Source organism: Laccaria bicolor, genomic scaffold (assembly GCF_000143565.1).
Source record: "Laccaria bicolor S238N-H82 LACBIscaffold_12 genomic scaffold, whole genome shotgun sequence".
NCBI lineage: Eukaryota > Fungi > Basidiomycota > Agaricomycetes > Agaricales > Hydnangiaceae > Laccaria > Laccaria bicolor.
In genome coordinates this window covers 736,098-761,758 of record NW_001889883.1, presented here as the reverse complement: position 1 = coordinate 761,758, position 25,661 = coordinate 736,098, and the positions used below count along the sequence as shown (strand labels likewise).

General features: G+C 48.3%; 12 protein-coding genes across 12 annotated transcripts; 5 read left to right on the top strand and 7 right to left on the bottom strand.

Annotated features, from left to right (window-relative positions):
- Positions 1 to 565: 565 nt before the first annotated feature.
- LACBIDRAFT_327362 (uncharacterized protein) lies at positions 566 to 2,785 on the top strand (the record flags this gene model as incomplete). The annotated part of the gene is made up of 5 exons (XM_001881304.1): positions 566 to 1,975; positions 2,055 to 2,314; positions 2,339 to 2,408; positions 2,458 to 2,590; positions 2,757 to 2,785. 5 exons carry the CDS (start codon positions 566 to 568, stop codon positions 2,783 to 2,785), a joined length of 1,902 nt encoding a protein of 633 aa, XP_001881339.1.
- An 846-nt stretch (positions 2,786 to 3,631) lies between these two features.
- On the bottom strand, positions 3,632 to 4,388 carry HTA16203 (histone 2A). Its single transcript, XM_001881124.1, has 4 exons — positions 4,125 to 4,388; positions 3,941 to 4,070; positions 3,842 to 3,888; positions 3,632 to 3,790 (listed from the first exon to the last, which is right to left on the bottom strand). The coding sequence occupies exons 1-4, from the start codon at positions 4,294 to 4,296 to the stop codon at positions 3,723 to 3,725; spliced, it is 417 nt and encodes a 138-aa protein (XP_001881159.1). The 5' UTR covers positions 4,297 to 4,388; the 3' UTR covers positions 3,632 to 3,722.
- Positions 4,389 to 4,526: 138 nt separating this feature from the next.
- On the top strand, positions 4,527 to 5,365 carry HTB16201 (histone H2B). The gene is made up of 4 exons (XM_001881303.1): positions 4,527 to 4,773; positions 4,839 to 4,943; positions 5,000 to 5,122; positions 5,176 to 5,365. The coding sequence occupies exons 1-4, from the start codon at positions 4,581 to 4,583 to the stop codon at positions 5,199 to 5,201; spliced, it is 447 nt and encodes a 148-aa protein (XP_001881338.1). The 5' UTR covers positions 4,527 to 4,580; the 3' UTR covers positions 5,202 to 5,365.
- A 2,148-nt stretch (positions 5,366 to 7,513) lies between these two features.
- LACBIDRAFT_297766 (uncharacterized protein) lies at positions 7,514 to 7,781 on the bottom strand (the record flags this gene model as incomplete). Its single annotated transcript, XM_001881123.1, has 2 exons — positions 7,514 to 7,679; positions 7,756 to 7,781. 2 exons carry the CDS (start codon positions 7,779 to 7,781, stop codon positions 7,514 to 7,516), a joined length of 192 nt encoding a protein of 63 aa, XP_001881158.1.
- A 556-nt stretch (positions 7,782 to 8,337) lies between these two features.
- On the top strand, positions 8,338 to 9,219 carry LACBIDRAFT_327356 (uncharacterized protein; the record flags this gene model as incomplete). Its single annotated transcript, XM_001881302.1, has 4 exons — positions 8,338 to 8,671; positions 8,727 to 8,790; positions 8,851 to 9,079; positions 9,139 to 9,219. 4 exons carry the CDS (start codon positions 8,338 to 8,340, stop codon positions 9,217 to 9,219), a joined length of 708 nt encoding a protein of 235 aa, XP_001881337.1.
- Positions 9,220 to 9,446: 227 nt separating this feature from the next.
- LACBIDRAFT_297765 (DHA1 transporter) lies at positions 9,447 to 11,487 on the bottom strand (the record flags this gene model as incomplete). Its single annotated transcript, XM_001881122.1, has 10 exons — positions 9,447 to 9,519; positions 9,571 to 9,816; positions 9,882 to 9,928; positions 9,980 to 10,023; positions 10,075 to 10,152; positions 10,211 to 10,357; positions 10,421 to 10,564; positions 10,620 to 10,688; positions 10,748 to 11,135; positions 11,194 to 11,487. The coding sequence occupies 10 exons, from the start codon at positions 11,485 to 11,487 to the stop codon at positions 9,447 to 9,449; spliced, it is 1,530 nt and encodes a 509-aa protein (XP_001881157.1).
- Positions 11,488 to 11,757: 270 nt separating this feature from the next.
- On the top strand, positions 11,758 to 13,725 carry LACBIDRAFT_327354 (uncharacterized protein; the record flags this gene model as incomplete). Its single annotated transcript, XM_001881301.1, has 5 exons — positions 11,758 to 11,835; positions 11,965 to 12,200; positions 12,357 to 12,389; positions 12,571 to 12,624; positions 12,837 to 13,725. 5 exons carry the CDS (start codon positions 11,758 to 11,760, stop codon positions 13,723 to 13,725), a joined length of 1,290 nt encoding a protein of 429 aa, XP_001881336.1.
- Positions 13,726 to 14,072: 347 nt separating this feature from the next.
- LACBIDRAFT_250246 (uncharacterized protein) lies at positions 14,073 to 14,724 on the bottom strand (the record flags this gene model as incomplete). The annotated part of the gene is made up of 4 exons (XM_001881121.1): positions 14,073 to 14,252; positions 14,307 to 14,494; positions 14,545 to 14,605; positions 14,665 to 14,724. Coding segments are annotated over 4 exons (489 nt in total), but the record flags the coding sequence as incomplete, so codon positions are not given.
- A 1,513-nt stretch (positions 14,725 to 16,237) lies between these two features.
- LACBIDRAFT_168158 (uncharacterized protein) lies at positions 16,238 to 16,738 on the top strand (the record flags this gene model as incomplete). The annotated part of the gene is made up of 1 exon (XM_001881300.1): positions 16,238 to 16,738. A coding segment is annotated over one exon (501 nt), but the record flags the coding sequence as incomplete, so codon positions are not given.
- Positions 16,739 to 19,138: 2,400 nt separating this feature from the next.
- LACBIDRAFT_294404 (uncharacterized protein) lies at positions 19,139 to 20,615 on the bottom strand (the record flags this gene model as incomplete). Its single annotated transcript, XM_001881120.1, has 6 exons — positions 19,139 to 19,341; positions 19,405 to 19,570; positions 19,622 to 19,743; positions 19,799 to 20,023; positions 20,075 to 20,403; positions 20,461 to 20,615. The coding sequence occupies 6 exons, from the start codon at positions 20,613 to 20,615 to the stop codon at positions 19,139 to 19,141; spliced, it is 1,200 nt and encodes a 399-aa protein (XP_001881155.1).
- A 1,712-nt stretch (positions 20,616 to 22,327) lies between these two features.
- Positions 22,328 to 23,719, bottom strand: LACBIDRAFT_327350 (uncharacterized protein; the record flags this gene model as incomplete). The annotated part of the gene is made up of 5 exons (XM_001881119.1): positions 22,328 to 22,473; positions 22,524 to 22,589; positions 22,727 to 22,868; positions 22,994 to 23,501; positions 23,559 to 23,719. 5 exons carry the CDS (start codon positions 23,717 to 23,719, stop codon positions 22,328 to 22,330), a joined length of 1,023 nt encoding a protein of 340 aa, XP_001881154.1.
- A 468-nt stretch (positions 23,720 to 24,187) lies between these two features.
- On the bottom strand, positions 24,188 to 25,088 carry LACBIDRAFT_297759 (uncharacterized protein; the record flags this gene model as incomplete). Its single annotated transcript, XM_001881118.1, has 2 exons — positions 24,188 to 24,397; positions 24,462 to 25,088. 2 exons carry the CDS (start codon positions 25,086 to 25,088, stop codon positions 24,188 to 24,190), a joined length of 837 nt encoding a protein of 278 aa, XP_001881153.1.
- Positions 25,089 to 25,661: the final 573 nt, after the last annotated feature.

The window sequence follows — 25,661 nt, the reverse complement described above, 5'->3', positions numbered from 1 at the left end:
ATAAAGAAACATGGAGGTTGTTAATGCACGCTCCCGGATTATCTACATGCAATATCTTCCATTGAATAAAAGGAGCAAAGTTAGAACAAGGTGGAGTGTCAAGTCACCATTGAGACCCTCAAAACGCGTCGCGTCACCTTGTTTTCACCTAGGGATCTGTCAGGCTGTTACTCCTCTCCTGACAACTTTGCTGCATTTGCGGCGTGTGGTGTTGACAGTCCTTGTAAATGAAGGCTGTCTTACTTGTTTTCAATATTATCGACGTATCCTTCGTCTTGCAGACTACGGCTGGCATCGCAACATGGAGGATTTTCTTTTCTTGTTTTCAACATGGACGATCGAGCGTTGATCATCTATTCTCAGCGCTTCGCCGCACACCTATATAACGGCTAACGACCCGCAGGAAGTCCCACTCTTCCATATCATTTATCTTTTGCTTCATCTTTCAAACAGCCGCAGGGCGGCAACGAAAATATTCTTCCTTCTCGAGGGCGATCCAGCTTTTCTCTAACCAATCTCTCCTTCTGAGCACTAAAATTTTCATCCGAGATTTCAATCTATTCCAATGCCCAAGCCATCAATTCACAACTCGCCATCGCAACAGAATTCCAATCGCCCATCGTCAGTTTCCAGCCAGACTTCGAAGCCTGCGACCCCTGGGGAGCAGCGTCGCACAACATCATCATCTGCTGCCAACGGGAAGGAAGGATTTGTCCAGGTGAAGCTCCCCACATTCCAGCTTGGACTTCAAGAGGTGCAGAACCCAACCCTCCTCCCCTCTCTTCCTGATCCTACTTTATCCTCGCAAGAATCCACACCACGTAAAGCGCACACGTTGCGGGCTGTATTGGCACCCTGTCGAGGTGAGAACGTTTTTCACTCTTTAGCCCCTCATTCATTCATGCTACTTCCATTGACAGAAGCTACTCCTGAAACATATCGAAAGTCGCATAGCGGACATAACACCGTTGCACCCACTACGCGGCCAGTTCTTGATCCGAGGAGTGAAATAGAGATAGCTGGGGCAAACTATCGTTGTGCACAGCGAACATCTTGGGTTCCAAAGATTTCAGGAACTGCGGCCTGGTCGATCGACGTAAATAGCATCTTTTTGCCGTCTGTTTCCGATCCTGCTCAATCCTTACGCGAGTCCAAACCGCGTAAACCAGAGAAGTCGGCGGATGATGAACCGAGCGGTTCTCTTCTGTCGTCTGTCCCCAACTTCTTCGCTTGGAGCCCCACCTCTGAAGTCAATGAGACAATAATTTCTAAAAGCGGTTCCACAAGACGCCCAGCTCGTTGGGATATGCATCTACATGAAAAGCTTATTCTCAAGAAAGTCGTTTCAGCTCGGGATCTGACCTCACGCCTGGGAGAGATAGCAGACTCGGCATTGGAGCGCGCTCAAGCTGATCCCAATTATCGCAAGCCTGACCAGTTATCTGAAAAAATGAAAAGTCTGGGAGCAGCTTGTATCAAGAATACGAAGTACGAAAGCGAAGTGCGGAACTTCTATAAAGAATCAATCGCACCGCGTTGTTTGGCAGCGGCAGGAGCTCTTGGTTTTGGGACTGCGGGAGACTTTTTGAAATGGCAGTCTAAAGTTTACGGGCAGACACAAGCCAAGGCTGATGGGTTCTTGGTCGTCGCTGTCCAGGGATCCGACTTTCTTGCTCTTCCTGACATATCCAAAAGGCGTATCAAGCTTCTCGAAAAATGGAACTTGAATGTTCTGGCCATATGGGAGTTTAAGAGTCTGGCAGCCGGATCTAAGAGTACCATGGATGCAATTCTGGGGCTCACTTCGGAGGAAAGCTTTTCTTGGACGGGATGCACATCACACGATCCATGCAAGTCTAACCGAAATGACCCCGTACACCACACAACGTGCAGGAAAACAAGTCCTGATTCCTTGCTGCCCCTCATAGGCTCTCAACCGAATGTCGCCAAGTCTTTTCAAGCCAAAAGGGCTAGGGTGAAACCCAGGCATATCTTACAACAGGTGAAATTTACAACAGTCTCAATGCTCCCTGCAATGTTGAATTTTTTTTAAGGCTTGGGCTGAAGCAGTTCAAAATGACGCTACCTTCATAGTCATCAATGCAGGCTTGTATGAAATTATTGGATTTCGCCATCGAGCAAGCCAAACACTTCATCTCTCGGACGTAATTGACGTTTCCAAATCTACGCCTGCATACGGAAAGTTGCATACTGGCTTATATCTCGCTGCATTCAAAGACGCCCTCGACCGTGCACAACAGCTTGACCGCATGGACGTTTCGGGACCAGGAGCTATTCATCTTCATCGTCGCAAGTAAAGTAAAATATAATTACGAAGATCTAACGACATCGACTCCCAAAGGCGGGAAGAACTTCTGATCGCTCAGGAAGAGGCAGAATTTTTTACGGTGTGTTGATCCGTCTTGCGGTTTTCTGATTCTGCCTGTCAATATTCAGACGCTGTATGAGAGGTTGAGATGCTACGGCAAAGTCAAAGTGAAGGCAACGAGCCCTATTTTTGGCGTTGACAAAGCAAAACGAGGAGCCGAGATCATCCGTAAAGTTTTGGAGACGTCTTTCGGACGTGAAAGTATGTAGTTCTCCCTAGACGACTTCGATGTACATGTCATATGCATGAATTGTATCACCCGAACTTACCTCGGTTCATGATGTACCTACATCGATAAAACGGCATGCGTCCGAAAAATCTCGTTTACTTTGACTCCATGATATCGAATTTTGACACGCGCCTCCAGATCTACAAGGACTTATACACAAGACCTGACATTGACCTGCCGGGAGCACAGTTGCAAGCACAACTCCCCACCACAATGGCCACGTTTCACCTGCTCTTAAGGCAAGCACGCATTGGCAATGAGTTGAGGCATATCAGATTTCTGCCGTCAATGATAGCTGATTCTCCACCGAATTTGGGCGATAGTTTCAGCTTCATTCATTCACTGTTAACATCCACCTTAACTGCCGACAACAAATGCAGCGCAAGTTGGGAGACGTTACATGATTGTCTTTCATGGTCATTTTGCGACATCGGTTCGACCTTCGGCTTTCCACAGTTGCCCTGATTGAGCATGACTCGTCCATGGCATCGTCGAAAACGTTCGCCACCGGTGGATCTCGATGGATATTCTCTGCGTCTCTATCGCCTAAGCAATATTGAGCCCTATCAGCTAAGCCTTTCGGCGATGTTTCCGGAACTCCTCAATGAGAATATGAGGACGATCTCCGCCAGTTGGTTGCGCCTTTCCTGATCTGATCACAGGCCAAATGCATGTTTGCGTTGACCAGTGACGTCAAAGAATTGACTTGGGTGGGCTTCCCTCTAGATGTGGATCCGATTTAGCATCTGTTCACAAAAAAGTTAAAGCTCACCGACCATGCCCGCCGAAGTCACATTGCTCCTTCCCGCTTCCCCGCGTTCTGAAGAGCCTGGAACCTAGATATGACGCGTGTCCCCAGTATTTGCGATATCATGTCTTACCGCCCCACTGTAAGTTTCCTTGAAAGTGAAGGGTGGGATCATTAGCCTGTATCGGTTCATCACGTACTACATTCCAGCGTCTCGAGTCTCTCCTCACGGAAGGTTGATGTCGTCTTGCCGCAGAACCCATAGTCAAAGTAAGCCGATCATAAGATATAGCTAATGATACAAACAGTGTACAGAATAAGATGAAAAAATAGATAGGAAAACGCAACCCGGTAGTTTATGCTTCTACATCCTTCTTTCCCTTCCCTGTCTTTGTGGGCAGTAGCTCCGGTGCGATATGGGGAACTGGTTACGAAAAGTCAGAAAATATTGGGGGTTTTAAGAAGAACAACTCACCAACACCGCCTTGCGAGATGACAACGTCGCCAAGAAGTTTGCCCAATCTAAAGACGCGAAAAGTAAGCAAACAGAAAACAGGTTTCAGGTGCAACATACTCCTCATCATTTCGAATGGCAAGTTGTAAATGCCGAGGCACGATACGATGCTTCTTGTTATCACGGGCGGCGTTACCGGCGAGTTCGAGAATCTCAGCAGCGAGATACTCGAGAACTGCAGCGAGGTATACTAGAGGGAGGTGTCAAAACAGGTAGCGGAAGGACTGAAACTCAAGTTACTAACCTGGAGCACCAGCACCGACGCGCTGAGCGTAGTTTCCCTTCTTCAACAGACGATGTATACGACCGACGGGGAATTGGAGACCAGCTTTTGCTGAGCGAGATTGAGACTTGCCCGTCGCGTCGCCACCGGCAGCCTTGCCGGACTTTGATTTTCCACTGACTTTTCCAGACATGTTTAGAGGCGGAGTTTGCGATGAGTGGGTGACGGCTGTGGTGGAGGGCAAAGGGAGGCGATTGTGATGGAGACGAGAGTGTTTGGGTATTTATATGAAAAGGAAAGGCACCAGAAATCAACAAAGACGCGTTGGGCGCGTCACGACCAAACAACACCAAAGTCACGTGTCCGTATATATACACCCACGATGTTGTGCTGAACGCTCTTCAACTCTTCCTTCCTTACCACCACCCCTGCACCTATTTCGCCTTTCGCCTGCACCTTCGCGTCTTATCATCAACAATGGCACCCAAACCCGCATCCACTGCTGGCAAAGCCCCCGCTTCTACCGCCACCGCTTCTAAGACTCCCGCCAAATCCACTGAAGGTGCTAAGGCAGCAAAGAAGACTTCAAAAGCCGCAGCACCAGCTGATGGTGAGAAGAAGAAGAGAAAGAAGGTTCGAAAAGAGACATACTCCTCATACATCTACAAGGGTACGTGACTCGAACTATTTGACCAATCACAGTCTTATTCTTACCTCTTCCTCTTTGTCTCTTAGTCCTAAAGCAGGTCCACCCCGACACTGGTATCTCCAACAAGGCAATGGCTATCTTGAACAGCTTCGTCAACGATATCTTTGAGCGGATCGCAACAGAGGCATCGAGTAAGTGGCCCTCGATTACGCGTGTTTCACTTTGATTTATGGGACTCTCTTTGTAGAACTCGCTGCATACTCAAAGAAATCAACTATCTCCTCACGCGAAATCCAGACCTCTGTGCGGTTAATCCTACCAGGTGAACTCGCCAAGCACGCCATCTCTGAGGGTACGAAGTCGGTTACAAGTGAGTATTTTGCCATCTACTTCTATTTCATCGCGCTTATCAATGATTGCTAGAATTCTCATCGGCGGGTGCCAAATAGAGTTGGAAATTTATCGCATGCCTCGACCTATTGTTATCCATGTATCATCAGTGTATTTTTCCTCTAATCTATTCTTTATGTGCAATTCTGTGTCGAGATATCCTGTAGGCCGATTCTCGTCAAAACTCTTGCAGCTGTTGTGTATGTAATACAAGGAACTCTGTATATGTCCTGTGAGTCTTGACATTTGCTATTGAAAAATGTATTGCTGTCAATCAAGTAGGCCTGCCTCTTGCATCTGCACCATCATCCTTCTGATCATTTCCAACGCCCACTCCCGTGAGTCTTTCTTCAGTTCGGTCAATTTCTCCGAATCCTCCTCGGAGTCATCGGCCAAGATGAAGAGGTGGAAGAAGGTTTCATACCACATACGCTTCAAGAAAGTGCGCTCCGTTGCAAGACTTTCCTCGAAATCGACGTCCCCTGTTCCTTCCTCTTTATGCTCGTTGAGGAATTTACCATAACCATCTAATACATCGGAACTAGATCTGCTGGGCAGAAGCGTTGCTTCAAGGAGTGGATCTGCCCAGATGGCGTAGTCAAAGCGGGGATTGACTCCTACCAAAAGGGGGAGAGAGTCGTCGTGCGACGCAACGATGGCGGCGATGGCATCATCTTCCGAAGTAGGGAACACCACGAGCCGGGGAACGTGCACGTCGTCGAAGATTCCACTGTCAGCGTCGAGAGCGAGTTTGATTCGGGCGAGGTGGAAAGGAAACACTGGAAGCCCTTGCAACCTGTTAGGATTTCTTTCGTCCAAATTTTCAACCTCCTGCAGAAGCTCAGTGATCAGGCGTACGAAGGTGTCCCTCCACGAGTGGGAACCATTTGGAGGAGAACCCTCGAACTGGGGCAATCCAAACCATCCTGCAGGATTTCGAATGGAATTATAAGCGGCGACCATTCTCCCCATCATAAGCTGAAGGATACCGATTTGCTCTTTCGGGAGTCGGGTTCGCGCTTTGGTCAACAATACGTGGTGAATTACAACGTCCTCATTATCCAATACCTCTGGTATGGCTTGGGGCTGGAGAAGATAATGATAGGGAATGTTGGTGAGCGAGTCATCGAAAGCGATGACCTCGGGATTCACGCCCATGTCGTCGCTGCGCTCTTTGTCAACCAGTGCCACGAGCTTAGCGACTTCGCTGAGGGGGTTTTGATGGTACACCCCACTGAAGTCTTTGACAGGTGGCTCTATAGTGAGCGTGTACGATGACTGGTCGGTCAGTGGCGGCCCATGGTCAAGATCGATTCTATAAGTCTTCGATATGGGTCGGTAACTTGACATGGATTGAACAATTGTGATAGTCTGAAGAAGGTCGCAACCCACCCATACGTCGGCTTTGGTAGCTCCCTAAAATTCACAATTGGACGGGCGTTGGGAATGTCTTTGAGATGGGTGTCAACGATCTTCTGTGCGTCTTCCTTGGATATTTGAATATCCTTCCACTGTTGACTTTGAGAGGCCATGGGATTGATTTACAAAGGATGCAGGATGGTGCTCGAACTTAAGGACGATAAGAACGGTGATCGAACTTTGATCGAACGGGCATCAAAGGCAATGCGATCGGAAATGCGACGAGACCCGTCTTTATGATGACTCGCGCCGCCAACTGAGGCAAACACTAGGCAACTTACCGCTGATCCCAACCGGAACCCCAAGGATAAGGCCTCTGCCCAACATTACATGCAGCAACCTGACATCAAGCAGAAGGCAAGCGCCACGATGAAGAGGATAGACGATGCTGCCAAGAAGCACAAGATGAACCAGGTAAAAGAACGCACTTTGTGTTGCCGTAACAATAATGCTGACCCGACGTTTGAATGTAGCTTTCTGCCCAGATCAAGGCCAATGTAAAGAAGAACTGGGGACATATCAAACGTGATGAAGTCGACCTTGACCTCGACTGATGATTATCTTTGAGCCGCATTTATTGATGTAATTCATAGGACAGGAAATGTATATCGGTGGGATCGACTTTCAGAAGCAGACAATTTTGAGGACAACTAAACCTGCACGATAAACGGCTCCAAAAAATTTCGCTCAAGTTTAATCATGATCTGAGTGATATATTGTCCATATGCGTCAAACAATGCTGGTCGTTCAAATCGAAACCTTACTAGTCATCGAACAAAAGCTAATCCCCTTTCCTCGATGTCCTGGGCACTATCGCCCACAACAAAAATCTTCACCACCATCAATGCCGCGAGGCTAGTACAAAATGTCAATGAACACGTTTAAAAAAAAGTAGAAGGGACGCACAGTGGGTACAACGTCTTAATCCCGTGTTTTTCCGCGATAGCGCCAGTCATGAATGGAAGTACCGCACAAATTCCGCTATCCAACCTGTTGAGCCAGTCAAAATCCATCGAGGAAGGACGCGTGAAGTATGATTCATCGCAATCGGGTACATCGGTCCTAGAAGCAGGCCTATGATGAATATGGAAATCAGAGACGGGACGACACTCTCTAAACTGGAGTTTTTTTTTTGAAAAAAAAAAAAAAGAAGAAAAATCGAGGAATATAATAAGCGCCATCCAGACAACAAGCCTTTTACGAACCACCAAAAAATCCATTGGTATTGGACGGGCGTTATCGATGTCTTTGAGATGGGTGTCGATTTCTTAGTCTTTCTGTGCGTCTTCCTTGGATATCTGAATAGCCTTCCACTCTTGACTTTGAGAGGCGATAGAATTGGATTTACAAAGGATGGACATCAAAGGCCATACTTATGATCGGTAATGCGAACGACGACCGTCTTTATGAGGACGCCTTAAAGTCAAGAGTTGTCAGATCCAGCAGAGAATCTATTATCTCAGATTTGGTAACTTTCTGTTGTCCTCCTTCATGGCGACTCGCACCGCCAACTGAGGCAAAACACTCGGAGCTTGTGAATCTGGTCTAACTGGCTTTGGCTTGAAAGTTGAAACTTTCACGTCAAACACCGGGTCAAACGTCAAACTAGCGTCTAATGTTGATTTATGTCACTCTCTCAGCCGAGCTCAGCGAGAGCATAAAAACCATGGACATGCCCTCCTCTCGTCCTCATCAGCTGGTCTGTTCATCCCCCCATCCCTCACTTAACGGCTGGTCCAAATCTCCTGTTCTCAATTACCTCACTACACGCCAACCATGCTCTTCTCAACCCTTGCATCCTTGCCAGCCTTCGCACTCCTTCTCCTCGTTTCTGAGAACGTTCTCTCTGTTACCGCTGCGCCCCCCGGCTACCGTCCGCGTATAGGCGTGGTCATCAACGCAAGGTCTCCCAGCGATGCCTTGTTCGAACGGGGAGTCATCAAGCCCAAAAAACAAGCTGCTGCGGCCAAGGCTTCGCAGCCATGGAAGGCCTCCAACCTCAAGACTAGCGACTATCGAAAGACCGCTTTGAACCACAACGACGGTGCATACGTCAAGACCGCCGGCGGCAGTCAAGTAAAATGGCAAAAGGGTGCCAAAGGAGATGCTGGTAATTCTAATTCTGCCGGAATCATAATTCCAACTGATCCAGCGATCTCACTCAGAACATGTCATCGAGCCTGGATCCCATGTCAAAGGGCCACTGAACAAATTGGGCGTTCCGAAGAAGTGGGCTTTGGATTTAATATCACACTCTCTAAATTAGACGCTAACTTGAAATTCATTTAGCCACCCTATTGTGGCAGACCTCAAGGCAGCTTTGAATCACAAAGACAATCTCTCGATGCTCAACGGGGGGTCTAACAAAGCGAAAGCGCAACTTACCGCTAATCCCAACCGGAAGCCCAAGGATAAGGCCTCTGCCCAACATTACATGCAGCAACCCGACATCAAGAAGAAGGCAAGCGCCACAATGAAGAGGATAGACGCTGCTGCGAAGAAGCACAAGATGAACAAGGTAAAATAATGTACTTCGTGTTGCCGCAACAACAATGTTGACCCATCGTTGTAATGTAGCTCTCTGCCATGATCAAGGCCAACGTAAAGAAGAACTGGGGACATATCAAACGTGACGAAGTCGACCTTGACCTCGACTGATTATTTCTGGGCCGTATTTATTGATGTAATTTATTGAACAGGAAATGTACGTGGATGGGATCGAGTTTCAGGAGCGTAAGACTTTGAGGACAACTTAACTTGCACGAGAAACGACTCCAAAAAGTTTCGCTCAAGTCATGATCTGAGTGATATATTATCCATGTGCCTCAAACAATGCCGGCAGTTCAGACTGAAATCGACCCCTCTCAAAAGTCATCGAACCAAACCTAATCCCCTCTTCTCGATGTCCTGGGCACTATCGCCCACAACAAAGTCATCACCACCATCATCGCCGCGAGGCTAGTACAAAACGTCAGTGAAAACGCTTCAAGAAAAGTAGGAGGGACGAACAAAGGGTGCAACGTCTTAATCCCGTGCTTTTCCGCGATAGCGCCTGTCATGAATGGAAGTACCGCACTGCCCGCTTGTCCAAATCCCGCTATCCAACCTATTGAGCCAGTCAAAATCCATCGGGGGAGGACGCGTGAAGCATGGTTCATCGCAATCGGGTACATCGGTCCTAGAAGCAGGCCGACGATAGATATGGCAATGGCGTCCCCAACGAGAGACGGGACAGTCCAGACAACAATTTCTAAACTATTTTATAAAGGGATAGCAATCAGGAGGGAAATAGAGGAGTTGGAGGATGAGATTGAACGTACCCAATGGCGAGAAATGCGTAGATAAACAGTGCGCGTCGTTCTCCGACCTTATTTTGGTAAAAAGATTTAATAGCACTGTGTTTGAAGAACAAGCTTACCTTCTGATTTACCCACAGAAGTAAAACCCGACCAAGTGCAAGGCCTGGATATTGAGTTAGGAATATACCACCCAGAAAACAAGCCTGTGACGAACCACCAAAAAATCCAGAAGAAATATAACCCGATGATGGCCCTCCTTTACGAACTTGAATAATAAATGTCACGATCCAGCCTTTTGTGAAAGTCGCAAGAAGTTAAACATTCCCGCATTAGGGACTTAAACAGCCTACCCCCAATTGTAACCTCAACCCCAACATAAACGAGGGTGAATAGAGCAAGCAAGTGGACGGCTTTGGTCTGCATGATCTGACGAAATTTGTGGTCGTCCTCACCGGCAACTTTTTGCGCAACTGTCTCGCCAGCTTGTAGGAGGCAGTCTAGAATTTGACGGGACAAAAGTCAATCAACGAAGAAGACAAAAAGAGTGCAGTGGGTTGTACCATCTTGATTCTTGAAGCGGAAGACGACCCATAGGACGATGGCGTTTGCTATGGTAAGTCCAAGAGAAATCATGTAGTGGAATGACCACCGGTGAAGTTGTGCGAATTGGGTGGCGACCAAAGGGGCGGCAAGCGCTCCAACGCCTTCCATCACAACCTCTTGAGTTCAATGGGTTCTCCCATATACAGAAAGGCCTACCGTATGCAGCGTGAAGAATGCCCATCTTCGCTTCGGGGTTATCCTTCAGTGTTGCTACAAAACCATTGGCTTGCGCGTCCTGAATGCCCATGTATAGGTGGTTGAGAATAGAAATATCTTCCACTTACCTGTAGAGCTATGCCAACCCCATTGATTACGAACGCAAAAACAAATGCAGGAAACGGGGGTCCAGGCGCTTGGATTGCATAGCCGACAACCTGACATAAAGCGCCTATAAATCGGCGGTGGGTTATGGTTGAGCTGTCGGTCAATTGATCTCACCAATTGCGATAACCTGGAAAGAGTGCCAGGGACGTTGTTAGATGTTGTGCCGTCTACGGAAATCATTTTGAAGCTTACACGTCCAAAACCAAGCTTGTCATTCAGAGGTACATTTATCAACGCCCCAGATACGAAGCCCTGGTCATGCAATTCAAAACGGTACGCAGTGGAAATACACCAGATGCTTACGACACACGCGAATACGAACATCAGGGAAACAATAAGAAAGTTTACCTGAGCAATATTGAGAGTAAGTCCAGTTTGCAATAGAACAAGTATCGTAAAAGCACACATGATAGGCATCCTGAATGCGGAGCAACAGCGGTCCAGTCGAGCCGTCATTCCATCCAGCAAGAAAGAGGCAGAAACACAAAGCGAGAAACTGGATACGGCCTGTCGTGATTTGTTTGCGTGAAGGTGGGGCTGAAGACGATCTAGTACCCAGACTGCCGTTCCCAAGAGAGGGCTCCCCAGACTTGGTGGGAGTGACTGAAGGTACCGATGCGACCTCGGTAGTAAAAGATCTCTTTCGGGATTCCATGGACAGAACGTCAAGTTCCATCATTGACGAAGGCGGATGGCTCATAGGTCAAATTATTTTGATAACTCGAACACAAAATCCTCAAGCGAATCTTTCTGTTGAGGGTCGAGTATCAGGAAGCTTTATACAGGGCGAAGAGTGGTCAGGCCACAGGACTATAAAGGATGTCGATGAGCACGAGGAGTTTGACAGATGCTGAATCATTGTTTGTTGATGAGATGGACTTGAGATGGACCAGATGTAGGAACGTCGTTGCTAAACTTTAAACGTTTAAAACCTCTACTGCACCCGCTCCCGACAATCGTTTTGTCAACCATGGCCAACCTCTCCAGGACAGCCAAGTCCGGCAATAATTGGACTACAGCCGAGCTAGGCGCATACAACATGATGCATGTGCATGACCATTATCCCTCTGACCAAAGCTGAGTTCTTCCAACTTCGCCGCCGAATTATTGCGCGGCCTGTGACAAGGACAGGATCGTTTTCATCCGGAGTGCTATTCCTTTTCTCATCTGTGCGAAGACCTCCATCACTCAGACTGACGTTTGCGTCATGGACTACAATGAATCTTTGCTGCTGCTACAGGACGATGAGAGGTTAACGAGCATGAAGGATCCAGAACCGCAGGTCATCGCAGAGGCAATTGCTGCCTTTGCGATGAACAATATGACACGAGAACGCAAGCTTGATCTGCAACCTCGCGACGCCATCACGTTCCCTGCCCTTACCATGACTGGCACCACCCCACCTTCTACAAAGTTACAGTCACTGCTGCACTGAGCAAAGCGGCTCAAACAGGGACTTTTCCAGAGATCGAAACCCGTGTTTATCGTTATATACCTTCTCTCCCTCTCAAAAGTAGCGAAGGGATGCGTCCCCTTCCGAACAGACTCGAAATTTTGCGATGTTTGCAGGCCTTCAAAAAGTTTTTGGGCAATTGAACCAAGGTGTGCACATGTCTTCATAGTTCTCCGGCGCATCGAACAGAAATAAATGAGAGAAGAGATGGCCAAGGCGAGGGCAATGTAATGTGTTGTGGCATCGTATTCCAGTATGAACATTATGTTTTTGTCTTTATATTTCAAAATTTCACCATCTGTCGCTTTTTGGTCGCTTTTATGTATGTAGTCGGACCCATCCCTTTTTTCAGCTGTTTGTCTGTGTTATCTTTAAAAATACTTGGTTCGTCACCTGGTCCAAGTCTAGTCCAGTTTGAACTCTACATAACGCCATTGCCTTCCACGATATCTTCCTTACTGGTGCGTGCATTTCGTGTCAAGAGGTTTGTGTTCTTAGGGATGTGTAGATGTAATGAAAACTCAACTCTTAGGGCTGCTTAGGTGGCCATCGTTGAGTCGTTCTAGACACCATTTTCAGCTCAATTTGTTACCCAGGCGAAGCGTCTCATTCACTGCTGCATCGAAATGGGATGCGTCACTTCTCTACCACCCCATTGACCTTGATCTTGATGCTAAGATTTTTGGAAAGCAACTTGTCTCTCTTGTTCACGAAGGACGTTATGGAGCAGCGGATCGACTTCGATACCGACTCATGGATGGCGATGTTAGGATAAAGCAGCACACGGTGTATGAAAGTGCGGCAATTGCAGCTCTGCAATTGTCGGATCCAGAAAAGAGGATGTCTGACTTTACTGCATGGTCCACCCTCGTTCCGGACAAGGACAGTCCTTGCACTACACCACACGTCTTTCGCGACACGCGCACAGCTCTATTACTCCAGGGGTCCCCTTCTCTGAATCTCCCTCTTGTGGAGCGCTTTGGCATCATAACGGCCGCCAAGGGATATCGCAGATACTTCCCCGCCATAGCCCGCGTCGTAGCTTCCTTTGCACCTAACGCAAAACACATTATAAAGTTTTTTATCGAAGCTGGGGAGCGCGCCACTGAATACGCACATCATTTTCATCCAGAAGAAGCCATGGAAACTTCGCAGTGGTTTCGTCGAGCTGGGGTAGAAATCAGCGCCCATACTGGTAAACTTGGCGTGGCGCTCGATCTCCTGAAACTCAAGCGAGACTTCTCAATGCCGGACTCGACGTATGAGCTTATGTTGCTCAAGTTATTAGAGAGCCAGAAGCAGGGCGGGAAGGGGGCTCCAGTCACAAATCCGAGCAATAGTGTCGAACTTATTCATAAACTTCAGTTACGTGATGCACGCGCTAGGCGGTATCTTGGCGGTACCAACGGAAAATCGACGCGTCAGGTCAACATGGAAGGCCCTGCAACATTGAAACATGAAAACAAAGGAGCTACCTTATCATAACCTGCCTGCCTCGCCACTGCATAACGGTGGAAGGGAGTCCGAGGTCGTTCACTCCATAGCACCCAACTAGTCCTCCAATGTGCGCAGCTGTGTCAACACTTCTGTGCCCTGGTAGCTGACCGCCGCGGACTGATGTGGGCACTGTAGTCGGAAGCGGATTGATCCACCTGGAATATGGGACGAACATCTATTCCCCTGGCCTACCATGAATGCAAACGAGGAGGCGGTGGATTTAGGTGAACGACTGGGGTTGGTGGGAAGGGTACCCTCTCGGGGGAATGATCTCTTTGAAGGTCCAGGGTAACGTACGGTCTAAATAGAGACACAAGAGGTAGCTATCGGGAAGTCTATCGCGCCGTCGTCTGCTGCCCTCCAAGTTTAGTAGAAACCTTGTCAACCAAAGGAGCATCCGCAGCATTTGGGGCAGGTACTTCTAACTTGGAATTTACCTCTTTCCTCGTGGTTCGCATATCCCCTCTGAAGCCCAAATAATATATAAGAGATTTTTCTTCCCCGACGGCGTCATTCTACCAGCACCCAGTATTAGAGTAAAATATTACATCAAAATGAGGTGGACGCACAAAGAACAAAGACAGTGCATGAACGCTAGCAAAAACCGCTGCTCGGAGAGGGTACTCCACCACCCCCGTTTCGCCTTCTAGAAGGTTGATGTTCAATTGTGGCGTCGTTGTCTCGGCGTCCGCAAAGTCAATGATGGTAGGATGATTTGCATAAAGTCGCAAATGACGAGGCGTTACTTCTCCTCGGCCTGCATATTGTCATTAACAACTAATGGGTCCTGGAAAGGGCATAACTCACCAAGCTTCAACAAGACAGATCGTATCCTGACGTTTTGTGTGAAAGGAACGTGTATGATAAGCTTGGAAGTAGAAAATCCGTTCATTGGCTCCTCTGGTCTCATTCAGAAAGACCTCAAACCTGATCGTCAACACCAGATTCCGCGTACTTGATGTTATCGTCGCGTTCTTCCCATGGCTTTATGATTTCTTTAGCGTCTTCTGGAACAGTAAGGTTGAGCCCATGAACGCTTGGCTCGATGCCTGTGAGCTTCAGGCCAGCCTCAGATTGACGACGCTCACTTGTCTCTGTCGATGACAGCAAATAGATTGGAGATGTCTGTCCCAGCCAAGTCGGCTTGAAGGGTATTGATTGTCTCCGAGTTATCTGACATTGAAGGGACGATGAGAGGATGGATATTCGCAACCTCGTGACTTGAACAGACTTCGCATTTTCTCACACAAACTTTTCGCTGCAGAGTCCGTTCATGAATAGGCTGCTCCTCCGGCCCATTGCTCGCGCAATACGGGCACAGCGACCGCCAGCACACCACCACCACCACTGTGTCAATGTCTCTCTCATTGCCTCTCCATGTCGGCAGTTTACTAGCTCGAGCTCACTTAGAGCAGCCATAACCCCGTCCGAGCAACAGCTGTCTTCTCTTCTGGCATCCGGGATGCAACAGGACGAACTGGCAAAAGAGATAGCGGGCCTGTTCTCTCGTACGAAGGAGAACTGGCTAATTCTGCAACTGGAGGACCAACTTATAAAACACACGAACAAGACTGGGGAACGACAGCTTCTCAGAAAGTTCAACGAGTATCTCCACCAAATAGAGGCTGAGGCTAAAGGTGAGGGATATAGCACCATTCTTAGGTTCAGCAGCTAACAGGCTTGTAGCCCAAAAGGCAGCAGCAGATGCTACTGGGATTTCTAGCTGGTTTTCCGCTGAAGCGCGAGCTGCGTTGGCGCGTAAAGGTGTGCATCGTTAAGCACAGAATATAGTAAAAACGCTGAATGTTGTGCAGGCTTGGAGCTCACTGATTACGTGGCGGAACTCTTGGAAACACCGCCTGCTGCCAGTGCCATCATGAAATTCAAACCGGAAGAAATTGATCGTTTTGAGGAAATTTGGGTTCAGTTTGACAAGGAGAATTCAGAAGTCTGGTTACACAAGATTCTCGACTTCTTTGCTGCTCGGGGTGTCGACTTTGTTCCTCCACAGGACTTCAAGGAGACAACTTCCAGAAAGACACCTGCAATTAACGCATCGCGGAGTGCGTATTTTTCCAGTTTACATGGCACACGACTGAGATCGAATATTTTAGATTCAATGTACTCCTCAGCACCAAGACAACCAGATGGGGATTATCCAGATCTCATGATGAATGACTCTATCCTCGACCCTCGAGACGTGCTCGATCTCCCACCCTCTGCTGAATCCCCCTTCCACAATCGCGTCGTCGTGCGCAATCACCGCTCCGTCTTCCACAATTACGGTGATGAGCCTGTCGCCAACACCCCCGACTCAGAGAGGGACGATAAGATGGCGTCTCATGAAGAGATGAAAGAAGAGCCGGAGGTTACATTATCTCAGAAGGATGTCTTCGCTGGCAAGGCCCCCGCTGAAGCTTGGGCTGTAAACATCAACGAGTTTACGAAATCCTTGCCCGTCGCCAAAAGATTTTACACCGGACTTCATCAATCTATCCTGATGCGCCGCACCGTTGTGCAACAAACAGGGAAAGGCAAAATTCGCCGTATGTCATTCATGGTTCTCGTTGGGAATGGCGATGGTCTGGTCGGCTACGGAGAGGGAAAGCACTTGAACAGTATGGTTGCATTGACAGCCGCACGTCTCGCAGCCGTACGGAACATGGACTGGGTCGAGCGGTTTGAGAAGCGCACGGTGTGGACAGAAATGAAGACTAAGCTTGGCGCTACGCAACTTATCCTCCGACCGCGACCAGTAGGTTTTGGTTTGCGGTGTAACCCGTTTTTACATCAGATTCTGCGAGCGGCTGGGTTCAAGGATATCAGTGCGAAAGTGTGGGGGAGCAGGAACAAGCTAAACGTGATCAAGGCTGCGTTCAGAATGATCCATGCTGGCCATGCGCCGACTTCGATGGGAGATGGAATGGGTGGGCCTGGAAAGAAGCTAAATCGGGGGAGAGGATTGAGGAATATGAGTGAGCTTGAGAGAGCCAGAGGCAGGAAGCTCATTAGTTTGAGGAAGTAGTTGCCGATATTTTCATTCCATACATACTTGCCATTCCGCGTATCCGTTCGATGGTTCCCTTTTTTTTCAGAGGACGAAACAGCACACTTCAGACATGATTAAAAGTACCATGACGTCCCCCTTCCTGTTCTCCCTGCGAACCTGCAACTTATCCGCGCTAACAACTCACCCCCATCAAGTCAATTAGCAGCACAAGAACGCGTTATCTAAAAACTTGTGTTTTTGTAACTCCTCCGCCGTCGCTCGCTCCTTATAATCACTTCAGACAAGCCCTGATGAAATCCGCTGCCAAATGAATTTCGTCCTTTGAAAGATTGGGGTTCTTGTAATTCGCCATGGCCTTGTCTTCAATTTGACTGGTATCAACTCGGGTATGCGTAAAAGGTTTTTTTTTAATGTCAAATTATAGTCTATTGGGGCTCCGCCCCGTGTCAGACTTTACAACGCTAGACTACCTAAGGCCCCTAATATTGCCTTACTCCCTAACCCCCAGAACCCACCTCATACACTGTGAAGGGCACGCCCATGGCGACCATTCCCCCCAGCAGCCCGGCACGAAAACGCCGTTTAGAGGCGCGGCTCCTGATGCGAGCGGGGTAGTCTCTTTTTGCCGCCTGTCCGTGCAATCCGTCTGCGAATTGTTTCGTCTTCCAAGTACCCGGCCGCAAAGCGACAGGTACGCGTAAAAGGTTACCTGTACAATATCAGTGCAAAATTGTTAGATACCAGACTAAAATGGAGCATGGCCGACATACCAGTATCGTCAAAGTATTCCTTGCGGAGGTTGGCACGCTCAAGCATCTTATCTGCGAAAGTCTGGCCCGTGAGCTCCATCATCTTTCGTCCTCAAGTTTCCAATCCTCTCCCTCCTCTGGGTGGACAAGCCACCGGCCTACTAGGAGTTCAAAAGTCTAAATTCTATCATTAGCGAAGCAGGCTTAGCTTAAAAATGACCATCGTACGATACACCCGACGGCCCAGATATCCGCAGCTGACCCGAAGTCTGACTGCAGAATCGTCTCTGGTGCACGGAGGCCAAGTGCACCAAAGCAGTCGGCAGTGGGCTGTTTACCAGCTCGCTGAGCTGTGGGGTTCATAAGGGAGACAGGATGGACGCTGACCATAACCGAGATCCGTCAAGTAAATAATCATAGTTTCTGCTTCAAATGCGCTTGTGTCTCAGACGTAATGGTTTGGAATTGGTTGAGATCTGATAACCGGGTAACACTCTCCTTCCACCTGTGCAGGATTTGGGTCAAGGTATCTCTGTAGATCGGCACCCATGGGGTAAAGCGAGCTGCCAAAGAGGAGATTATCAAGCTTGACATCTATATCAATGGTCAATGAGTACAGAGCGATTGGATTAGATCAAGCAAACCTGTATGGACGATGTTCGTAGCGTGCAGCTGGGCGAGAGCATCGACAACCATCGAGATGACATTCCTCATCATGCATGGAGGAAGAGCGCGGATCGTCTTAGAGATGATACAGATGTACTGTGCAAGTCCTGGACAAGACATAGATGTTTGCCTTTGGGTCCATGTTCGATGAAGTGATCTCGGAGCATGGGAAGAAAATCAGTGTCATTCCGCGCCTCGATCTCCTTCAGGAACTCGAGTTCGTGTGAAACACTAGCTTCATGTCGCTTCGTAGCGTCGATCGTCAAGATTTTCGTAGCTAAGTACTTGATTCCTTCTCTATTGTCCAGAAATGAAAAGCAAAGTGAAGGAAGACTCACTGGCCCCCCCCATTATAGACAAGATGGCACGCCTTCACCAAGCTTGCGCAGAATGGTATACCGCCCACCATTGAGCGAATCGTGGAGCCGCGCCGGAAAGTAGTCGAGACTGGAGGAAGAAAGACGTGCAGAGAGAATAGTCATACCGTTGGGGCAGCGTCGGAAGGACTTTGGGGAAGCAAAAAGACTTGAAGCAGAGCCGAGATACTGGGTGAGTGACTACTTGGTGACGAGAAATGAACCCAGAAAGATTAATGTCTGAGACCCTCTCGATCTCCCTCCGCCAAGTCGTCCACAGCGTCATCGCGCGCAACCACCGCTCCGTTTAGGTTCAAGTATATTAAGGGCGACACAGGAACAGGCTAAACGTGATCAAGGCTACGTTCAGGGTGCATACTAGCCATGCGCCGACTGGAGATGGCCCGGAAAGAAGTTGAATCTACGGAGAGGATTGAAGAATATGAGTGAGCTCGAGAGAGCCAGGGGCAAGAAGTTGACCAGTCATTAATACATTGACGATATCTTTATTCTATGCGCATACAAGCGCCATCGGAACACAAGTTACTTCATACAATTTTAAGCTATCACAGAAAACTATTTTTCGATTTTTTTTTTCTTGAAACAATTCACCTCCACCTCTAGCACCTAAACGCGTTCGCTAGAAACTTGTGCATTCGCAAGTCCTCCGCTGTCGCTCGCTCCTCAGGATCAAACTTCAGACAAGCCCTAATAAAATCCGCTGCCAAATGAATCTCGTCCTCCGAAAGGTTGGGAATCTTGTAGCTCGCCATGGCCGCCTCCAAACTGACTGGTGTCAGCTCGGGTGCTCGTAAAAGGTTACCTGTACAGTGCCAGTGCAAAAAATTGTTAGATATCAAACCGAAATGGAGCATAGCCGACATACCGGCATTATCAAAGTAGTCCTCGCGGAGCTTGGCACGCCCAAGCATCTTATCTGGAAAAGTCTGGCCTGTGAGCTCGATCATCTTCGCTAAATGATTGTCCTCAAGCGTCCAACCCTCTCCTTTCTCTGGGTTGAAAAGCCCCCGGCCTACTAGGAGTTCAAACGTCTACGTTCTATAGTTAGCGAAGCATGCATAGGTTAGAAATGACCACCGTACGATACACCCGACGGCCCAGATATCCACCCCTGGCCCGAAGTCCGATTGAAGAATCGTCTCTGGTGCACGGAGCTCAAGTACACCAAAGCAGTCGGCAGTTGGCTGTTCACCGGCTCGCTGAGCTGTGGGGTCCATGAGCAAGAGAAGTTATGAGTAAACACAGGATAGACAACTGACCATGACTGAAGCCCGTCAGATAGATAATCATCGTTTCTGCTTCAAACGCGTTTGTGTCCCACACGTAATGGTTCGGGATTGGCTGAGGTGTGACAGCTGGGTATCTCGCTCTCCCAAGTCGTACTTGTACTTCAACCTGTCCGGGATTCGCTTCAAGGTATTTTTGTAGATCGTCATCCAAGGAGTAAAGCGAGTTGCCAACGAGGAGATTATCAAGCTTGACACCTGTATCGCTGGTCTATGAATACAAACCAAATGGATTTGAATCAGGCAAACCTGTATGGACGATGCGCATAGCGTGCAGCTGTGCGAGAGCATCGAGAACCATTGCGACGACATTCCTCACCATGTATATAGGAAGAGCCTGGTGGGGCGCGGATTGTCGTAGAGATGATACAGATGTACTGTACGGGTCCTGAACGAGACATAAATGCTTGCCTCGGGGTCCTTGTTCGATAAAGTGATCTCGAAGCAAGGGAAGAAAATCAGTGTCGTTACGCGCCTCGATCTCCTTCAGGAACTCGAGTTCGTGTGAAACACTAGCTTCATGTCGCTTCGTAGCGTCGATCGTCAAGATTTTCGTAGCTAAGTACTTGTATCCTTCTCTATTGTCCAGCAATGGTATCAGTCGGCGGCAAAAAGCAAAGTGAAGGAAGACTCACTCGCCCTCCCCATCTTCGACAAGCCAGCAGGAAGATGACACGCCTTCGCCAAGCTTGCGCAGAATGGTATACCGCCCAGCATTCAGTGAAGTGTTCAGCCGCGCCGGAAAGTAGTCGAGACTGGAGGAAGAAAGACGTGCAGAGAGAATAGTCATACCGTTGGGGCAGCGTCTGAAGAACTTTGGGGAAGCAAAATGACTTGAAGCAGAGCGGTCCCAGACATCTATATATAAGGTAGGGGACATCCATCTCTCTCCAACGTCACGTGCAAGGCGTGACATTTCCATTTTGAGCGGCAGTTATACAAAAATGCATCTAAAACATTCCTTCAACAATTAGATACAAATCGGAAACCAGGAGTTTGTGCCAAAATAGGTTGTGAACCGATGCAAAAAGAAAAAAATGTGTAAAAATGTGTTGCACCCAAATCGTATCAAAAATACATTTGGGCGTTTAGATTAGTGGCGCGTCGTGTCGAAATCAACAGAATTTCCCTGGACACACCGGAAATACAGCGAAACACAAAAGGCTCACCCAGAAAAGGTCAAAGAACCTTCAGAGAGGCTCTAAAAGGAATAGAGGACCTGAAAGATTGAAAAAGAGAAGAGAGTGGCACCTACTTTGTGCATATTTTTGTATTTTGCATACCATTCCATGAGATCAAAATCCTAGCTTCTATAACTTTGTATATAGCTTTCTAACAACAATTATAACAATCTCCTGGGAGCCAATTTTGAATTTCTACTCTGGAGTTGCATATCTTCCATCTTCCAGTCCCCGTGAATATAAAAGGAGCGTTATTGTAACAGCACGTGACGTTGGAGAGAGATGGATGTCCCCTACCTTACTGTATGCACTGGTATTTTATTCTAAATATGTTGTATCTTCATTAATTCATTTCTTTTAGTCGTGGCGCCCATATCGGTGGTATAGATCCACACGAACGAGATCATATCACGGTCGCGTACAAGAATGTCAAGGGTAGGGATGTGACCGGACACTTGGTTCACGTTTATACGGATCGCGAATAGATATGGGTGTCTGATTTGTGGCGAAGTTGTACAATGTTGTGGTCGTCCATTCAATGAACTTTTCACACCATACCGCGACCAGCTCTTGCCCGCGTTGGCATATAAACAATAATTTGGTGAGGGTGAGAGGCGGATGCAAGAGCATGTAAGAAGGAAATACATAGACTAAAGTAATAGATGTAACGCAGATGCAGCCAAGGGTATGCATGGGGAATATAGGAAGAATGGCGTATGCGATGTACGTGCATAGTCAATAGTTATAGCAATATGATAATTGGATACGTTTCAAGTGGCGACTCCGGCGACACCCTTGATCAAGCCCGACGGAAACGAACGCTTGTAGGTGAGGGCGAGGAGAACGTGATTGCAGCATAAATCTGTTTGCGTTCTGGGGTGTAGAATGCGCGAGGCTCCTCAGATGTGTCTCGGGGACGGGAGGACGTCGACGTTGAGAATGTTGGCGAAAAGTAATCTCCGAGGGATTAGCACGCGACGAATGATCGGTAGTCTCGACACCGGCCTTTATGGATATATACGCTATTGGGGTGTCTTGAGAGAACCAGAGAGAACCAGAGGCACGAAGTTTTGAGGAGGTATTTAACAGTATCTTTATTCTATACACGTCCGTCAGATTGATATCTTTGCTTTGGAGGACGAAATGGCACTCTTCAGACATGCCAATTGCAAGCCCCAATAAGTACGTCCGTATCTGTCCCCCTCCCTGTTTTGCATGCGAGCTTGCAACTTACTGATCCGCCCTGAAAATTTCACCTCCATCTCTAGCACTCGAACGCGTTTGTCAAGAATGTGTAGTTTTGCAAGTGCTCCGCCGTCGCTCACTCCTCAGAATCAAACTTCAGGCAAGCCCTAATAAAATCCGCTGCCAAACGAATTTCGTCCTCTGAAGGGTTGGGGATCTTGTAATTCGCCATGGCCGTCTCCAAACTGACTGATGTCAACTCGGGTATGCGTAAAAGGTTACCTTTGCAAAATTGTTAGATACCAGACCAAAATGGAGCATAGCCGACATACCTGTATCGTCAAAGTATTCCTTGCGGAGGCTGGCACGCTGAAGCATCTTATCTGGAAAAGTCTGGCCTGTGAGCTCGATCATCTTCGCTAAATGATTAACCCACTCCTTTCTCTGGGTTAAAAAGCCCCCGGCCTACTAGGAGTTCAAACGTCTACGTTCTATCGTTAGCGAAGCAGGCATAGGTTAAAAATGACCATCGTACGATACACGGCCCAGATATCCACCGCTGGCCCGAAGTCCGATTGAAGAATGGTCTCTGCTGCACGGAGGTCAAGTGCACCAAAGCAGTCGGCAGTTGGCTGTTTACCGGCTCGCTGAGCCGTGGGGTGCATGAATGAGACAGACTATGAGCATACAGAGATAGACACTGACCATGACCGAGATCCGTCAGATAAATAATCATAGTTTCTGCTTCAAATGCGCTTGTGTCCCAGACGTAATGGTTCGGAATTGGTTGTGATTTGATAACCGGGTAAGTCTCTCCTTCCACTTGTGCTTCTCCTTCAAGCTGTGCAGGATTTGCTTCAAGGTACTTCTGTAGATCGCGATCCAAGGAGTAAAGCGAGTTGCCAAAGAGGAGATTATCAAGCTTAACATCTGTATCGCTCGTCTGTGAGTACAGACCAAGTGGATTTGGATCTGGCAAACCTGTATGGACCATGTTCATAGCGTGCAGCTGGGCAAGAGCCTCGACAGCCATCAAGATGACATTCTTCACCATGTACGGGAGAAGGGCCTTGTGGGGTGCGGATCGTCGTAAAGACGATACAGATGTACTGTACAAGTCCTGGACAAGGCATAGATGTTTGCCTTTGGGTCCATGTTCGATGAAGTGATCTCGGAGCATGGGAAGGTGATCAGTGTCATTCCGCGCCTCGATCTCCTTGAGGAATTCGAGTTCGTGTGTCAGACCAGCCTCATGTTGCTGCGTAGCGTCGATCGTCAAGATTTTCGCAGCCAAGTACTTGTATCCTTCTCTATTGTCCAGAAATGGTATCAGTCGGCAGCAAAAAGCAAAGTGAAGGAAGACTCACTCGCCCTCCCCATCTTCGACAAGCCAGCAGGAAGATGACACGCCTTCACCAAGCTTGCGCAGAATGGTATACCGCCCAGCATTCAGTGAAGTGTTGAGCCGCGCCGGAAAGTAGTTTGGGTCGAAACTGACGGCAGGAAGAGGTGCGGAGGGAGCAGTCATACTGCAGCGACGGCCGGACTTTTAGGAGGCCTGCAACAAATAGGCGGATAACTTGAAGAGTTGAGCGAGTGTTGGCTCCTTAACTTTGCGGCGTTGGGCATCATTTTCGTCAGTGACTCACACCGCACCCACAGCGCACTTGGAAATGCGTCAAGGTTAACATGAACATGTGACCAGACATTCAGTTCAAGTTGAAGTCAAGCACTCGAGGCATAACCAATAATTTGACAGGGACGACAGACAGAATTTGGTAAGTATGTGCAAGAATGAGTAAGGAATATATAAAGGAAGATGCGATGCAGATGCAGGAGGCAATCAGGGTATGCATGTGGATATAGTAAAAAAAGCGTCAGTTTGCAATGCGATGTGTCAGGATAGCGTATGCGATGTGCGTGCGTAATTTGGGCATGAAAACATGATAGTTTTAGCAATATGTTAGATAGATGCGTTTCATGTGGCGCCTCTTGATTATTCCGGCGACACGCTCCTTGAGTAAACCTGACGGAAACGAGTGCTCGTGGGTGAGGGCGAGGAGAACGTGAATGCAACATAAATTCGTTTGCGTTCGGGGGTAGAGAATGCACGAGGCTCCTCTGATGCGGCGCGGGGACGGGACGACGTCGACGTTGACAACGTTGGCGAAAAGTAATCGCGGATCTCAGGTTCAGCAGAGGATTCCTGCACCGTGGATAGGGATTAGCACGCGTCGAATGATCGAATGGCAGAAAGAGAAAAAACGAACCTTGACTGAGCTGAATTTGAGTTTTGCATCCGATTCACCCAAGGCCCCATTATCAACGACTTGCTCATAGGCCTCAGAAACATCCGCAAGAGGCTTCACAGTCAACTCGTAGCAGCGCGAGTCGATGTCAGCCTGGGTGGGATGATCGGGCCTCTTGTCCACGACAACCTGTTCCTCCTCCTCACTAACCTTGGGCATGGGTGACACCTGACGAGAGGGGGGCTTCTTGGCGTAAGTCTTCTTGACTTTACCATCCCTCTTCGGTGCCACCTTTGCCTTGATAGTGCTGGAGGAAGAAGCCTTACGCTTCTTCGTTTCAGTGTGTGAGGAGTCCTTTTGCTTTTTCCCAGCGGAGCCAGCAGATGTATGAACTTTTGTCGCGAGCACGTTCGTCTTGCGCTTCTTGGCGGTGGTGTTGGAGCCGGGGCCAGCCCGCTCGCCGGTGACGGGGTGATAATTTTCCTTGTCGATGACCTCTGTGACGTCGACGAGTGAATTGGAAGAGGTGATGGTCGCCTGATTTAGCGATGACGATCGGATAGCCATTGCCGTTGGCCGGGTGACTTTAGGTTTGGTCGTTTCGGTTGAAGGGGCATCTTGAAAGACAGTGAATGTGCGAAGTGACATATTCGACACTCGTGTGGGCGATCGGCACGAGGTAACGGGTGTATGAATGGATGAATTGAAGTTGGATAGTGCGATACTGGTGATCACTTGAAGGGTCGGCGTTGACTGAAAGACTGCTGGACGTCTGCTGGGCGTCGTCGATTGGGTTCTCGTCGTTGTCCTGTATAAAGGAATGAACTCTTGTTGAATTCCAACTTAACGGGTGTGTCACATGACGAGCCACAACCAATCATGCCAAAATAACGCCCGTCCACGTGGTCACCGGCCCGAGTCAGTTAGCTCCATTCTTTTGGCCGTGCAGTTCTCGAGCACAATCTTTCAACTCGCCTTGATTTTGTTTTGTACAACTACTCGAAGAATTCTTAGACCTCTCCATAAACGAGCCGGCGTATCCCCTTGTGAGCCATCTATGTCGTAATACGAATTAGGTGTTGCAAGCCTACGCGAGGGACCAAGCGTTCGCCTTTCGATATCCCTCCATAAAATTTCCTTGTCCGGGGTTCCGAAACGCAATCGAAATGCCGCTTTTAGTAAGCCTCTCTTTTGTGTTAATTTCTTGTGCTAAGACCATTT